Source organism: Protopterus annectens, chromosome 1.part1 (genome assembly GCF_019279795.1).
Source record: "Protopterus annectens isolate FY-2018-M chromosome 1.part1, PAN1.0, whole genome shotgun sequence".
Taxonomy (NCBI): Eukaryota; Metazoa; Chordata; order Ceratodontiformes; family Protopteridae; genus Protopterus; species Protopterus annectens.
In genome coordinates, this window is record NC_056726.1 from 1,339,429,299 (window position 1) to 1,339,446,958 (window position 17,660).

Consider the following 17,660-nt stretch of genomic DNA (forward strand, 5'->3'; position numbering starts at 1 on the left):
ACCAAAAGTTTAGATCCCATCTCTGCTCCTTTGGATGCAATGTTAGATTTCTTATCAAGATCTCTTTCATTCTGGTCTCAGCTATTTCACGATCAAGGTTCAGATAGTTGCTATATCTAATTTTCTTGTAGGTATGAATAATATACCTGATGTGCGACTTAAACTCTCAAAAGCTTTTCTTTAGGGGTCGAGTACCTCCTTGGGATTTGGACCCTTCTCTTACAGTCCTTAACTAGACCTCCCTTAAAACTAGCTGCTATAGTAGATTTGAAACTGTTATATTGAAAGACTTTGTTTTTGGCTGCCATTACTTCTGCATGCAGGGTTTTGGAACTCCAAGCCTTGTCTTGCATATCTCCTGATCTTATTTTTCATAAGTACAGATGGTGGCCTCTGAGATGAACTTGAATCAACCAATCTGTTTACCCATTTTCTTCCCCAACATCAGTAACAACATTGTTAATTGAGATTTTTCTTGGACAGAACTAAAGCATTCAGAAAATCAAACCAGCTTTTTGTCTTCTTCAGTACTCAGATGGGTAAACCTGTTTTGAAGGTGACCTTATCCAGATGTCTTTCTGATTTTATTTCCTTTGTTTATTCATCCAAAGGAATCCCTTTACCTGGTAAGTCTGGAGCCTATTCCACAAGAGCTGTTGCGACTACAACTGCAATTCTTGCTCAGGCCTCTTCAGACAATATTTGTGCAGCTGCTACTTGGTCTAGCACTCATGTCTGTAAATCATTACAAATTAAATTTCCAGTCCAAATCCAAGTCTGCCTTTGGCTTCACCATTTTGCAAAACATTCTGTCCTGATGCCTCCCTTGTTTGACTGGCTGGAGACTCTGTCCCACAAGTTGAAGCATACAGAAAAGACAATGTCAGATACAGGGTGTTGGCATAATGGTTAAAGTGTTTACCTCACACCTGAGAAGTACAGGGTTCAATTCTCACTAAGTAAAATTGGCTAGGCTTTAAATAGTCCACAAAAGCAGCTAGCCTAGTAAGCACCTATGAACCTATAAACTTACCATAATACTAGATTGATGTTTTTGAAATTAACATCGTTTTCAGCTGTTACAGGATGACTATGCACACCAGCAAAAACGCCTGTCTTTGGGACTACTTGTGTAGCTCTTTTCTTCCCTTCATGCCTTGAGAAACTATCCTTTGTATCCTCCTCAGAACAGGTTTTTTTTCCTACATCTGTGTAATGGAAAACGGTAGGGTAACCTTGATCCGAGGAGAATCATTGAGGACAGTACATTATGGAACAGGAGGCAGAGCTTTAGATTTGAGTTTAAGGTGCCATCATCTGATCTGATTGGATCCAGTAACCCACAAGTTCACTTAGGCTGAAGAAGACAAATGGATCTAGCATTATGGTAAGCAAATAACTTTCTGTTATCTATTTAGCCCTGTGTCATATTTTGCCTACTTCTTCCTGACTTAGGACTTTGTACTCTTTTATAGTCCTCCTTGTGACTTTCCCTTCCCTACGCTTTCCTAACTGCATTTAAAAAAAAAAAAAAACTTTTTCTGAGATTTATCTTAATTTTAGAGTAAGTTACCTTGTGTTATTTTTTTTCTCTGTAGTGTGTGTGTGTGTGTGTGTGTGTGTGTGTGTGTGTGTACACACTGTGGGTTTTTCCTTAGCTATGTCTGACCCCAAACCCATGGGTTTTAAGAAGTGTGTGACTTGTGGCCACAAAATCCCACTCTTGGATGCCCATGTCAAGAGTGTGGTGTGCCTTGGTGCTGCCCACTTAATTCTTTGTGTTCAATCTCTCAGGGCTACAATCAATGTGTCCTCATTGATAGAAGAAATCAATTGATATTAAAAGGTCTTCTGCCCACTTTACCTTCTTCTGCTACTGCTGAGGCTCAAATCCCTGGAACAAAACATAAGGATTGTATGAAATCCCACAGTAGGTCTCGTCAATTGGGAGAATCTCCTGCCAAGGCTCCTAGGTCTTTGGAGCCTACTACCTCAGCTCCTGTAGTCATCCAAGCCTCCCCTCAACATTGGAGCCGATGTTTCTTCCCGGAGCTGGTAACTTGCAGACCAAAGTCCCCTCTCCTGCAACAACCCAGACCGGGTTCCAGGCCTGCTTCTGTCACTTCCTCCATTAGGTCTTCTCGCAGCCTTTCTGAAGCTGAGGTGGACAGCATGATGATTATTTGTCTAAAGGCACAAATCCAGCTGGGGATATTGCTTCCGCCATATCCTCCTGGATCTATGAGCAGTATTCTGGCCTTTATTCCTATATCTCCTTCTCCGATCTGACCCCTGGTTTCAGAGTTATCTGGCCTGAGCTTTTCTGGAGTCAAGACATCAGATCCAACAGGTACAGTTACCCCAATTCTGACAGTCTCCCTGAATCACCCAGCTGTGACTGTTTCAGAGCAGAGCAGCTCTCGGAGCCATACCTTCGGCATTGGGTCCGAGGGATTGACGTCAACCACAATGTTCTTGGATCTGTCTCTTCCCATTGAGCTTCTGTCTTGATAGCTCAGCTCCAACTCCCCACTCGGATCCAAGGGGCATAATGATTTGTGGAGCTTCCCTGTCGACAGCTTCAGCTCCATCAGGGTTGCTTTTGGTGTCTTGATCTCCCTCAGCATTCGATATGGTGGAGAGGGTTTTCTCTGCACCCAGAATAGCCTCGATTCTACTTGCTTCGGAGCCCCCCCCCCAGCAGCATTTTGTACCTGAGCCATCTACTCTGTCTCCTTTTGGACAGCCTGCCCAATAAGATTTCCAGGCTACTTCCTTTTTGGAAAACCCAGAGTCTTCTGACACCCCCCTGGAGCAGCGCCAATGCAAAAGGAGATATTTGGATCCCCTTTTGAATCCCTTACAGAGGACACTCTTTTCACTGAAGGGAAAGGGTCCCCCAGATCACCACCTGAGGATGTCTCTTTTGGAGGCATTGTGGAGATCCTATGCTAAAAGAGTAGTTGGTCTTCCCAAAGCCCAAACCCAATGGAATCAGTGTTTCTGGAAACTGTTGGGTCAGACCCATCTACTTCTTGGGTAACCCCCCCCCCCTGCAGACACCTTTATTGGCCTTATGTCCGGAAAGATCCGGAACCAATCGCTAAGCGACCCACCAAGCTTCTCAGTGCCCCATCTGACCACCCTCATTGGACCAAGGGTGTTCCCGTCAGTGCCATGGTGTTAGCAGCCACCACCAAAAAGGAGCTGGCCCACCATAGCTCCACCATCCATCCCCCTAACATGGAGTCTAGGGCTTTGGACAGGTTCAACTTTTGCATTCCAAGTGCTGAATTAGGCATACGTAACCAGACTACAGAGGGACGTAGTCAGGGAACTCTCTCTCTGAAAGTGAAAAGGATAAAAATACCTTGTCTGCCATCAGGATCAGCTTCTCTACCCCACAGCGGAACATAGGACCCAGTGTGGAGGTAAAAAGTTGTGGTTCCATAAATCTCAAGGTCCTTTTCAGAATTCACAGTGAGACCTTCCTCCCAGAGGCAGAGGGGAAATGGTTGCAATGGCAGATGCCACCCTTGTGGTGGTGGTGGTGGGGGAGTCCAATGAATCAAGGGTCTCTGGATTCTTTCTCAGAGAGATCCAGTCAGCGATCCTTAGGGATTGCCCGGCTGCTCGTCTGAGGCAGTTGGGGTAAGTATGTCTCTACACCCAGCAGCTTGGGATCCATCACAAAAGATCATTGGGAGTGAAAAATTATATCCAGAGGCTATTCCATACCCTTTTTCCAGAAACCTCTCAAAGGAAAACCCCTCCTCGATGTTCCTCCCAATCAGAGGGAGGAGGTAGCGTTAGAGATTTCAAAGGTGCTTTCAAAGAGATTCATCCAAAGTGTTCCCCCAGACCAGCTCGAATCAGGCATCTACTCCAGATTCTTTATAGTGCCCAAAAAGACAGAGGACCTCACGGCCATTCTTGACCTTACCATCCTCAATAAATCAGTTGCCAGTTTAAAGTTTCAAATTATCACTGTACAGTCCATTCTGTCCTTCCTGTAGAAAGACGACTGGATGTGCTCTATAGACCTTCTGCATACATACTGTCACATCAAGATGAACAGGCACTCCAGAAGGTTCCTCTGCGTCCTGCTAGGAACCAACCATTATCAGTTCAGAGTGCTGCCCTTTGGTCTCAAAACAGCCCCAGGGTGTTCACCAAATATATGGCAGTCATGGTAGCTCACCTGAGACTTCAAGGATTCCAGGTGTTTCTATACCTAGAAGATTGTCTCCTAACTGCTCCCACCAGGCATTGACTTACAGAACCCAAAGAATTCCAGTTTCACCTAGCCTCGACCTTGGGTATCTCTATCAACCTGAAAAAGTCTCAGCTGCATTCAGCACAAGTCATAGACTTTATAGGTGCCCATCTGGACACAATTCGTTCTCTAGCACGTCTTCCTCCTGACAGAATCTCCACCTTGCGGACTGACATCCAGACAGGTAATGGACATTTCTTCTCCCCCATCAAGTCTTGTCCTAATGGTCTTGGGGTCCATGGTGGCCACAATCACCCCATTTCCGCTAGTTCCCCTTCACATGAGAGTACTACAGTGAACTTTAGCAGTTCATTGCTTCCTTCTGTATTACCCTTTGAATTACCAAATCAGGATTTCAAGGGCATGCAAACAATCTCTTCTGTGGTGACTTCAATTCAAAGACCTCCAGGGCTGCCTATTCATTATTCCCCCTCCCAAGGCCACTGTGACCACAGACTTATCCCAGTTTGTGGGGGGGGCACTATCTGGATCAAACAGGCCAAGGCACGTGACCCCCTCTAGAGACTAATTTGCATATAGATATTCTAGAGATGAGAGCTGTGCTTTTTCCATTGCAGGCCCCTCATCCCTCTTTTCACAGGAGCTATTGCAATTCAGACAGACAGCATGTCAGTGGTCTGGTATATCAACAAACAGAGAGGAACCAACTGGTCTGGTATATCAACAAACAGAGAGGAACCAACTCTTACCCCTTGTGTTGAGAGGTCATGAGGCTGTGGGAATGGGTAATTTCTTTCAACTGCTTTCTCATAGCAATGGACATTTGGGGAAGTCAAACATCCTGGCAGACAGACTCAGCAGGACCATTCTAATGCCTCATGAGTGGTCTCTGAATTCTTCAGTGTCAAATACGATCTTCCAGAGATGGGGTCAACCTTACTGCGATTTTTTTGCATCTCCTTCCAACACCAAGTTCAATGAGTTCTTTGCCCTGATCCCTCCTCAGAGACGGTCACTGAGAGATGCTGTGGTCCAGGGGTCTGCAACCTACACTATCAAATGAGCCATTTTGGCCCCTCTCCCACCAAATAAAATTCATTGGGACCCACAAAACCTACTTGACCCCTAAAATGAAGATAACACAGTGTATAAAGTTTTATATATAGTTATTATCCTAAATATAAACAAACTAAGTTTGTAAGAGCAATATTTAAAATCCATCCCTAGTTTTGTTCTTTTGTTGGAATTGCTCTACTACTAACCCTTCCTTTCTGCCCAAGGTCATTTCAGAAACTAACATAAGCCAAGTTATTAGTCTGCCCATTTTCTTTCCTAATTTTCAAAATAGAGGAGAGTACCAACTTCATATGTTGGATGCACACAGACAACTTCTTTTCTGTCTGGATATAACCAAAAATTTAGGAAGTCTGATCAACTCTTTGTTTCCTTTTCTAAGTCCCGGCTGGGTAAACCATTGGATTACTAGCTGCATTAAACTTACTCCACTAAGGGCATTCCCTTGTCCTATTAAGGGTCATTCTGCTAGGTCTGTTTCCACCTCTTCAGCCTTTTAGGTTCATAGGTGTGTACTAGGCCAGCGGCCCTGAAGCCTTTATAAGCCTAGCCCATAGAAGTGCCCTGGCATCATGCTGCCATTAGTTCCTGGTGCCTCTGTCAAGTAGAGCCACTGGAGTGATCCTCGGGGTGAACTTTCTATTTCCCATCCGCTCATCAAGATTTCTCTTGAAAAGGGGCCAGTGAGGTGCTCTGCTTGACATGTATGGGAAGTCTATTCCAAGGCATGGGCAGTGTCTGGGTTATGAACCTGTCCCTACAGCATGTTGTGCTGATTGTGGTAATGAGGTTGAGGTCCCTGGAGCATATGGTGCGGAGGGATTGGGATTTCTTTAGGTGTCATATTTCTAACAGGGCTAGTTGAAACTTCTCATTGATGAAGTTTGTGCAGCCGCTACTTTGTCAAATCACCATACCTTTATATCTCACTACAAACTAGAGCCAGGGGTCTGCAACCTGTGGCTCTGGAACCGCATGTGGCTCTTCCACCCCTCTGCATGCTCCCTGTAGGTTTGAAAAATAATGGCCACTCTACCACACAATGCGCACGCACACACACACACACACACACACACACACACACACACACACACTGAGAGCGATGGACTTTTAAATATCACACTTACAAACTTAGAAACTTGCTAGTATAACATTATTTCTGTTGCTATGCATTCCACACACACACTGAGCAATCTAGAGATCCCCTGGCAGCAGCAGCATCTCCTGAAAAGTTTCCATACCCCTCACAGTCTTGGCAAAGAAATCTAGACAGAGCCACAAATAAAAGGGAGCAAAGGAACAAAAATAGGGATGGAGTTTAAATACTGGTCGTATAAACTTTGAAACTTGCTAGAATAGCATGGTTTCTGTTAACATGCATTTTACACACACACACACACACACACACACACACACACACACACACACACACACACACACACACACAGTTAACTCTGAACTGTGCAGATTTTCACAGAATGTCCTGACTTTTGCCTCATATTTTTGGTCTGTTTCTCATAAAATTGTGATTTTCTGACAAATTATTGAGGGCTGAAGTCAGAAAAAATAGACATTTGAGTTTCAGACTTTATACCCTTCATAAAATTCATGCTAATGCAAAATATGTTATTCTATCAACTTTCTAAATTTGAAAGAGCAATGTTCAAAAAGTGTCCCCATTTTTTGGGCCTTTATGCCCCACTGTTTGTGGCTTTGTCCAGATTTCTTGTTCTAAGAGGTTGAGAAGTATCGCGCGCGCACACACACACGCACGTGCGCACACACCGATCGAGCAATTCCAACAAAGGAACAAAAATAGGGACGGATTTTAAATATTGCTCTTGCAAACTTAGTTCTTTTATATTTAAGATAATAACTATATATAAAACTATATACGCTGTGGTGTCTTCATTTTAGGGGTCAAGTAGGTTTTGTAGCTCCCGATGAATTTTATTTGGTGGGAGGGGGCCAAAATGGCTCTTTCACTAGTGTAGGTTGCAGACCCCTGAACTAGACATTTATCTCCAGGAACAGAGCTTCCTTTGGTTCTCCTGTGCTCCAGAATATCCTTCCTTGAGGGCCTCCCAAATTCTTCTGTAGCTGGGGACTCTGTCCCACAGGTTGAAGAACAAATGAAGGCAACAACATCAGACAAAGAAGTTATGCACTCACCATAATGTTCCATCTGTGTTGTTGCCTTTCATTTGCTCTTCAGACTTCCCTCCCTCCATCCCCCTACCTGTGCAAGGACCAAACAAAATTATTTGAAAAAATACTTTATTACTGTTTGCGCTCCTGAAGTATTCCTTTCTGTTTTACCCTGTTGTTTTGGGGTGATTTCTTCCTGCTTGTAGGATTAAATGATATATATAGTGGTGCAGCAAACCCGATCTGAGGGATTTGGAGGAGAGGACCATTATGGGTAGAGGTGCGGCTCAGATATCAGAGCCAGGAGCTTTGGTATGCAGCCAAGTTGGGTCTGATCCTCAGATCAAAACCCACAGGTTGAAGAGCAAATGAGAGGCAACAACACAGATGAATCATTATGGTGAGTACATAACTTCTTTTTTATTGCATTTTGATACGTTATAATTATATACTTTTAAAATAAGTGGCCCGATTTTTATAAACTTTGTAAACGTTAAAAGTAAAATTAATTATTTTTGCTAAATTGTGTTTATTTCGTCAGGATGCAAGAGATGATGTTGGAGGTGCACAGAATGCTGGAATGTTGGGTGTGTTAGTAAAAACTGGTAAGTAATTTTCTGAGTTTGATGTCTGTGAACCAATTACTTGGCTGATTATTCACTGATCATATTATAATAACAGTGTAGATGTCACATTGTTTTTAGCAACAGGAAAGCATTTACAACATACCAATATTGAAACATAGAATTTGACATTGGTGATGCTTCTAGGAGGGTCTAATTTGAGTTTCTGTCAACTTTTGATTCAGTTTAGATGGTTTTCTCTGAAGCTTTGACATCTTGGGGGTAGAGAGGGGCATGAATACTGTCCACCATTGCATGTCTTTTTGTGAAGTGCTACTCTGAGAAGGTGCCTAGCTCCCGAGTTGATCCTTTTTTTCTGCCACTTTCACGGCTCATATCATAGCAACTGTAGTGGAAAAATTAATGTGTTCAATGCCTAAGGCACCTGACTCATTGTGAGGCTGTCAGATCCCAAGCCAGGACCCACAGTGGTGCTGCTGTGTTTTTTTTGGGAGAGGTGTAGAATGTAAAGAACTGCTATAAATGCCAGGTCAGGTTGGCTAGCTACAGATGCAAGAGGGAGAATCATAGTTCACATTTAAAAGAATGGTGGTAGTGGACAGTGTCTGTAATAGACATCACTGGAATCATCGTTTTGTAGCTCCAGGCTTTTGCTGTAGCACTATCATTAAGAAGACGCAGTGGTGGAAATAATTGATCCCAGTGTATGTTGTCTTTGCTTCTTTCGCTAATGAGGGCTCCAGTTTGTACCCCGTTTTCTCTTTAAATGATGTTGAGGGCTTGAAAGAGGTGCACCCAAGACAGCCACCTTGGAGATGTTTCTAGGGGTGTAGGATATCACTCACTCCATGTTGATTAGTAGAGCATACTAACTCAGGACTAGGATACTCCTGGGTAGTATATTCTCTAGAGTTCTTTACAAGAGCTTTGTCTCACTCTACCAAAGATTCTCTATGCCTTTCCCTGTAGGCTCGTGAGGCTTAATGGCCAAGTGTTTGAAGGGTTTTCCTTGCCCTCCAGCTGTAGGGCACACAGTTCAGGCTCTTATCCTCAGATGTTTGATGTTTGCTGAGATCTGTCCTTGCTCTACAGACATCGGTTATGGCTTTATGACAGCACCAGACTTGGTGCAGGCCTCATGTACCCATGCTGCAGAGATGGCTGGTGCAGTACTTTGATCTAAGCTCGTTTTACTCTAGACCACACACAACTCAGTGGTTCACAGGGAAACCAAATCAAGACCTGAAGAAGGGCAGAGTTCACCCTCCCTATTTGCATCCTGGGAAAAGTCTTTTTGCCATCCCTATAGCTCTCCACTGGATGACCCTTTATTCAGAGAAACATTAAGTCACATGAATTCCACTGGGTTGGCCTGTGGAATCCATTCATTTCTCCCAGAAATACCTGAATGTTTTTTTCTTTGAAGGTCAAAGAGCATGTGATGTGTTGTACTCGTACACCTTCCATCATCTACTCCACTGGAGCATTTCATTAAGAATGCAATGTTTGTAGCCTAGAAATATCTAGGTTGTGACTCCCCATGACTCCAGTGAATGAGGATGCCATGTAATAAGCCCCTAGCTTAACTCCCTTTTTTACTATCTCAGCCCAGAATAGGCATTAGAGACCACAACATGTAGCTACTATGCCTCCTAACAAGGAGTATATTGCATTGAACAAGGTACCATACTGAGGCATAGAACCCTGAACTTTTGCTTCATCGAGCTAGATTCTGGTCCTTTGTGCTGGATCAAACACCAAAAAGCTTCCATCCTTTCCTAAATATTAGGCCAGGGTAAAGATCATGCCTACAGTTTCCACAGTGGGATTTTTTTTTTTTTTTTGTGATTCACTGTATCTTTCACTGTCTTAATGCTATAGTATTTGATCCAGGCATGTCCCTGTGCAAGATGGTCTGGCTGAGACCATACTTATTTAAGGAGGAAGAGATCTGGCCAGACATCCTGTATGTTCTCTTTTGTTCTCTTCTGGATGAAGAACCTCTTTGTCCTGCTGTCACAAGACTTATTGACAACTATGAGTGAGCTGGCCCTTACCATTTTGAAGGGCCTTTATGTGCACCGTTTCTTTAGACCTGGCCAACTCCGAAAGAAGAAGTAGAATCCCTTCACAAGCAGTGAAACATTTTCAGACATCTAAAGATTCTCTTCCACTGGCAATGCCGGGCCTGCAGCCACGGTCATAACTGTTATCTCCAAGGGGAAGAGTTTTTCCGGAGTTCCAAGGGGAAGTTTTTTTTTTTCCTGAATTCCCTTTGTCTTGAATCGCCAATTTAAAAAAACAGTAGGTTTTTATTTTGATCACAGACAACAACATCTTGGAGTTCTTGTATCCTAACCCAGAAGATCTCTGGTCAGGGACCAAGCTGTGTCCCCAGAGTGCAGCAGGAGTTAGCAGTGCCCTGTTTAGACACAAAACCTGTGAAGCACACATTTTTCCCTAGACATCCATCAGTGAAACCCTCCCAAGCTGATGCATTAAGAGCAAATCAGTTGCGCACTAAGCAGCATTGCCTTATTTTGATCAACCTTAGCCTACACAAATATAAGTCCTTCTGGTAGTCTTGGAGCTACCAGCAAAGTCCAGTCAAATTAACCCACTCCCTTCCCCAATAGAACATACAGTAAGAGCCTGCTGTAGTGGGCAGGCAGTTTGCCATCATCTCTCCGTGCAGCCTGATTGACGTGGGCATCCTCAGGCAATGTAACACCTGTCTGATGTATACTAACAACAACTTACTTCTGAATCAAAGAAATACTCATTGAGAGAGATGTAATTATACTATGAAATTAGTGTCAGTACTTTCACATAAGGACAAATCGGACACCAAACAGGTTGTCAGCACACACACACATCACCTCCCATAAGAAATAAGGACACTACACGTAAACCCACATATGCAGAGGTACCCACTAGAAGCTTACCAAAAGATCCAGACATTCCCAAACTGAAACCATTTGCGCACACAGTAATGCAAAAAACAACCACAACACAACACCACACACACCAGTGTCTCCTCAAATAAGCATATGGCATAACACCTCAAAACCTAATGTATTGGTCACAGGTGACTCCATAGTGAGACACATGGATGTCACCCACATCAGGCTGGATAAGGAGAGGGTTACAGTTAGCTGCCTGTCAGGTACCATATTCCATCATGTCACTCAGCAACAAGTGCCGTTATGACTCTGTCATCGTCCATTTTGTAGTGAATGACTTGAGATGTACATCTGTGGATTATGTGAAGAGAGACATGGCTCTCAGGTTATGTGTCCCAGGCAGATATGAGCCTAGCCCTAAGCAGCATACCACCTTCACCAAGGATGATGCCACAATACCAACAAAAAATGATTGACTTCAACAATTGGCTTAGCTTCTGATGTTTTTCCAGGGGTATCCAGTATCTGTCAGCCTGGGAAAACATGATTGACAGGTCACACCGCTTAGCCAGAGATGGTCTGCACCTCTCTTCTCTAGACTTTCAGATAATGACAAAGGCATTAGCCACCCCTATTGTGCCTTTTTTAGACAGTGTCAAAACAACTAACCTCCCAACATAACAAAATCCTGTCTAGATAAACTCAGGGTTCTGCTACCTAATGGTAGGAATCTGAACAGGAAATTACACTCCCTGGAATTATTACTCACCTTGGAAGATGCTGATATGTATGTAGTCACAGAGCCATGGTTCAAAGCCACAGAAAGCACCCCAGCCATGCAGAGCTACAATGCCTTCCATATGTTCAGACCACAAACTCAGAGTGAAGGAACCAAAGGAGGAGATGTAGCCATCTTCATTAAGGAGAAGTACACATCGAGACTGGTCAACTGGGATTACTCTCTCTAGCTACTCCATGTCCAATTAACTATTGGCAAAACAGCCTAATACATCATTGCTAGCTCTAGGTTCCCCCACCACGACCCAGGAAAAGCATACTGCATACCTGTGCTTAATGGAGCCACTTGCTATACAGCTGAACACCTTGGTAATGGGTGATTTTAACTATCCTTCTATTGACTGGAAAAAAATACATGACCACAAACATGCTAGCCCTGAGGTTCTTGGAGTTCGTCAATGCAAGTGCTGTGGAATAGATAGTTAGTACTCCCACAAGGATCTCAAATGTCCTGGACATAATATTCACCAACATGTGGGAGCACTGTACTCCGCCCTGTGTGATGTCCTCTTTGGTAAGATCAGATCATAAATTAGTCTCGTTCAATGCAATTATAAGGCTAGGTACCCCATCAAGCTCCAAAAAAAGCTTAATAATTTTACCAAAACAAATTAACTTCTGCTAAGTGATGGTATATAAAGTTTCAAAGCCCCCTCAATAACAGATAACACAGACTCCTATGCAGAGGTTTACGACAATGCCCTGTATAACCATGTGTGCAGTTGTACCTGACCAGATTAAAGCCAGGTCCTGCTGAAAAAAAAAAAGCCACCCTAGTAGGCCCCTAGTATGAACAGGCTATACAACAAAAGAAAGAAAGTGATGTCAAAGAACAAGATGGAACTGGCTCACAGAGGAAGAATTCCCTCTGTAGTTTAAACAAACAAATTAGAACGCTTGTCAAGTCCTTCAAAGCTAATTAGGAAGCAAAATTAGCATCCCTAGCTAAGAATAATCACAAGGCATTCTTTCCCTTTCAGATTTTGCATGTAGTTAATGTCTAGCTGTGTGCCGAACTGGTAGTGGATGGCACCATCCATACTCTACCAGAGGAAATAGACAACCTTCTAGCTGACATATTTGGCACAAACTTCACCACCACCACTCCCCCCCCCCCCCCCCGTCCCCACTAGTCTTTCCCCAAAATATACCTGCCACTGTTCCTTAGCCTAATATCTTAAGAGAACAGGTCATCTCTTTGCTCTCCAAAGCCAAAAATACGGCTTCAGTGGGACCCAATAACATCCAAGGTTGCCTTTTAAACAACTTAAAACATGACCTAGAAGACCCAATTGTATCACTGTTTAGCCACAGCCTGCAAACTGGCTATGTTCTAAGGGAATGGAGGACAGCAACAGTAATCTCTCTGCACAAGGAGGGGGGGGCATCAAATGAACCTGGGAACTATAGACCCATAAGCCTAACTAGCCTCATCTGTAAGGCTATGGAAAGAATCATTATGGACCTTATCAACAAGGACATAGGTAACCTCCAAACTCTAGACCCAACCCAGTTAGGATTTGTTAAGAGTAGATCATGCTTGTTAAACCTGATCGACTTCTTCGAGAAAGTCACCAAAGTCCTGGATGAGGGAAAGACAGTGCATACCACCTACCTTGACCTAGCCAAGGTATTTGACAAAATCCCCCACTCAGGTATTGTAGAGAAACTCTCCCAAGTGGGAATTAACCCTTGCGTCACTAGATGGTTAGCCAATTGACTTACCGACAGGACACATTTTATCAAAGTAGATAACTTCACTTCTAACAGAAGACCAGTAACCAGTAGCGTACAACAGGATTCTGTGCTGGGCACTTTACTGTTTGGAATTTATTTCTCAGAAGTCCAGGCAAACGTGGACCGCCTGTGGCTGACCAAGTTCACTGATGATTGCAAAATGGGTTCAGTCATTGAGTCCCCCCAATGATGTTAACATACTGTAGAAAAGTTTAATGCAGACAAATGAGTGGTGCCAAAGCCACAGATTAAAGTTAAATGCAAACAAAAATGCATTATTGTTACTTTGGAAAAGCTGACTTCCATGCTAATTACACTATAGGGAGCACCCCCCCCCCCCCCGAAATATAGACTCAGTGGTACGTGATCTGGGTACAGAGGTTGATAGTAATCTGAACTTTGACCACCAAGTTTCCACAGTGATAAGGAAATCCTTCTGTGTGGCACATCTCATAAGTAAAGGCATTGCATGTAGAGCTAAGGATGTTATAATTCCATTATACTCTGCTCTTATCAGACCAGTAATTGAGTACAGTGTGCTCCCTTTTGCATGTACCACACCAGACACCTACAGCAGCTGGACAGACCCCAAAGATTTCTTACCAAGAAAATACAGAGCACACCAGACAAGACCCAAGTGGAAAGAACGAAAGCCCTGTCACTGTAGTCTGTCTCCTACAGGCTGTTGAGAGGTTACCTTGCCTAGCCTACAGGGCAGTCTGTGACCCTGCTCTGATGGGAATGCTACACATTCTTAAATCAAATTGCACAAGAGTCACTTGCTCCAGGAATCTTAACCTAGCCTATGACATAAACAGATCATGCTGGAGCAGTAGATACATCTCCCAGAGACTGCCACTTCTCTGGAACAAGCTCCCAGTTCACGTAAAACAGAGCTCCTGTCTGACCCCCTTCATACGCAACCTAGATCAATGGATGGGATTCATTCCGTGGGAGATGCCCGAGTCCCTTATATACAGAGGCAGTCAGTATTAAGTACCATAGAATCTTTAATCTGTAAACTTCACCCACCTAACCACTGATAGTTGGGGCAACTAGGGATAGATACGGCTAGGCTTGTAAGGAGCTCTATGGCTGCTAGCCTAGTAACCATCTATGAATCCACTGTGACAGGCCCAACTTTTAATTCTCAAGGGGATTGTAGAGGCTGTCCCTACTTCTGAGCAAAACATGGGGCCTGCTTTTTCGTAGTTCTGAATTGTGTAGAAGGCTTCCATTCCTTCTTAGACTAAAGTGATTTCAGCAAGTGCATCCTTATGTACTCTTTTTGCATGGTGATTCTCCAGGAGATCTTGCCTTCTTCCATAAGGCTCTTGGATGGTGGGAATACTAGATAAGATGGACACCTTCTGGCACACCTTCTGGCACATGAGGGTCTGCATGAGATTTTCTTTGGTTTGCTGTGAGAAGATTCCAGTTTTATTAAAGAGGGCATTGACATTTGGTCTCTCTGCTACCGTTATGGTTACCAAGAGTTAGCCATTGTGTTAGAGGTTTAGCAGGACAAAGAACTCCATGCACTCCCCTGTCTGGGTGAGTGATTCCTGGTGGGTCCACTGAGGGACTCCTTGGCCACTATCTTATTTATGGATGCTGTCATGGTTTCAGTTTATGAAAGTAACTATAAATTGGGAGACGTGCTTAGCTGTATCCTAGAGGACTGATGTGGAGTTTGATACTTCTTAATCTCCTTTATTCCTGTCCACAGAAAAGGCTTATGAAGCATGTATTTGGCAGTCTGGATGAAGGTACAGTGATAGAATCAAACCCAGATTCTTCTGGGCCTCATGGAGGTCACAGACATTAGTGCCTTTACCAGAGGAATGTGGATCTTGCAACAGGTTGTGCGATGTCAGTAGTTGCAGAGCTACTTGTGTCTTTACTTGTTATCAGACTATTATCTTCAGCCTCAAGAATGGTAGGTCTCCCTTTCCTGCATCTGAACCTTTTACCAGTCCTGGTGGCAGATGTTTGACAAGGTGAGGAGCCCATCCAGACAACTCCGTTGTCAAAAGAAATTGATGCTCCATGGAGAAGAGACTTCACTTCAGTCACTTGGATCTGTGTACAGTCCTTTTGGTTGCTGTGGTTCTCATTTGTTTGCAAAACGTTAATCCTTCTTGTTGTGATTTGACAAACAGGAGGGTATATAGTCCTAGCCCTTGTGAATTGATGACATCTCTTTGGCAATAGCCCATAGGGAAATGTGCTGCAGAAATTAAGCCAGTCCTATCTGTTTTGGAGTTGAGAAGTCTAAAGATTTGTGTTGCCTGGGCCTTCTAGGAGCAGAGCACCTGCAGATTGACATCTTCACCCTTCTTCTTAGTGCAGTAGGACAAAGAAAAGTTAGTGATAAGTCTGTTCTTCTGATGACAAGTATTCTTATACTTCCAACACCATTCCTTCTGATTCCATGTCTCATTGCAAAATTCTGGGAAAAAAGACCCTGGCATGTGGTTTCAGGCTCCTTGGGTCTGTGAAAGTACAAGACAGAAAGAAAAAGAAGAAACAACTTTGCAGTGTGGAGGGTGTGATGTTCACAACCAACCTGATTATACATAAGGAATGTTTCTGATGCTTTTCATTGTACTCAACTAGGATCTCTTGTGTGTTTCAATAAAGGATATTCCATTTTTAACTCAACTGTAGACTACCCACTGTTTTCTATTTGATTATTTTGTAGCACATATTTTATGGTTACATTTTACAGTTCGAGATTTAGTAAGTGAACATCATACCCTTCACACTGCAGAGTTTCTTCTTGGTTTGTTTTGGACCCAGTGTAGGTTGCATACTAGGTTTTTCTGAGACTTCGAGGGATACCACAGATTTATCTTTTTGAAAGTACAAGAAACATCCCATGTTCAAGGGTAGGAAGTTTGTAGTTGCTGAGGTGAGAGCTAACTCCACTTGAAGCCTTACTTTAAATTTAGATCCTCCAATACCACCAGTCCTCCTGGTTGTGGTTTCTGAGATGATTTAAGCAGTTAGGATGCCCTTACATATGACACGTACATTGCCAAGTACAAGAGCTTTTTCCGTCTGACGAGGCATAATTTTTCAGAGTTCAAGGTCACGTGTATTGTTTGGGTCTCTTATTCTACAGTTAAGGTGCATGCCTGCATCAGCTAGCTATTTCTACCTATCATGTTGAAAAGGGAAATATTTTGACATAGGGTTAGCCAGCCTTGAAGTATCTTTAAGTGCCTCAAAATTCAGCAGTTATGTAAAGACTAATCTACTAAACCTGACTGATGACCTGGCTAAATTCAAAAGCGCCTTTCATCTTGATGACCCCCCCCCCCCCCTTGCATATGTGGAGTTCTTCACTGCCAAATTCTGTGCACATATAAATAGTTGCATAGCTGCATCTGTTCCTCTCAGAAATAAAAAAGTAGTAAAAATTCAAACGTAAACCCAAATGTAAGCAGGTCTGTAATAAAAGAAAAAAAGTTATTGCATGCAAGAATAAATCTAACTGTCAGGATGCCAAAAGCCTTCTGGCTAAATAAGCGAGGAACTGTGTATCTTGATCAAGTCTACCAAAGCCAGATATGAGGTAAAATAGTTAAATATGCTAAATTTAACCACAAAGCCTTCTTTAGTTATGCTAAACATCTTAGTTGCAGGGCTAACTGTAAATTGTATCATATAGTCAGACCCAGAGGACATAGCCAATTTGCTAGTTGACTAATTTAACTCGAACTTCACCCCACTCCTCTTTCAGATCAAATACCCATACCTACACCCCCATCAACTATCCCAAGAGCAAATTCTCAAGAATACTACATCATGGAGCCAGATAACATGGACTTGTATCAGAAGATCAACTTTTTGGAAAGTCAGACTCCATATAGTCTAGACCATGTGATCTGCTTTCTGAAAAGTCAGAATTTACAACAAAACAGTCTGTTTCTGCAACCTCCATACCCCCTTCAAATTATATATACCAACTCCAAGATCACACTACAATGGGGAAAAGGGAAAATTCCCTGATTCTCCACTGTACCACGATCTCAGTCAGCACACTTCAGTTTTTTGGAGAGTCGATCATATGGTCTCAACCATAAAGAGTTAGACTTCCTAAAAAGTAGCTCTTCCCATATGAACCCTATATAATACCAGTCTGCCTACCGGTCAGCCTGAAATATGACTTGT

General features: G+C 43.2%; 1 protein-coding gene across 3 annotated transcripts in view; it reads left to right on the forward strand.

The window, feature by feature from the left end:
- HDHD2 (haloacid dehalogenase like hydrolase domain containing 2) overlaps positions 1-17,660 on the forward strand; it is a 564,975-nt gene that overhangs the window by 510,706 nt on the left and 36,609 nt on the right. For all 3 annotated transcript variants that reach the window (XM_044081827.1, XM_044081837.1, XM_044081845.1), the window contains one exon: positions 8,001-8,064. In XM_044081827.1, coding sequence (XP_043937762.1) covers positions 8,001-8,064 — 64 coding nt within the window. The remainder of the gene's footprint in view (positions 1-8,000; positions 8,065-17,660) is intronic.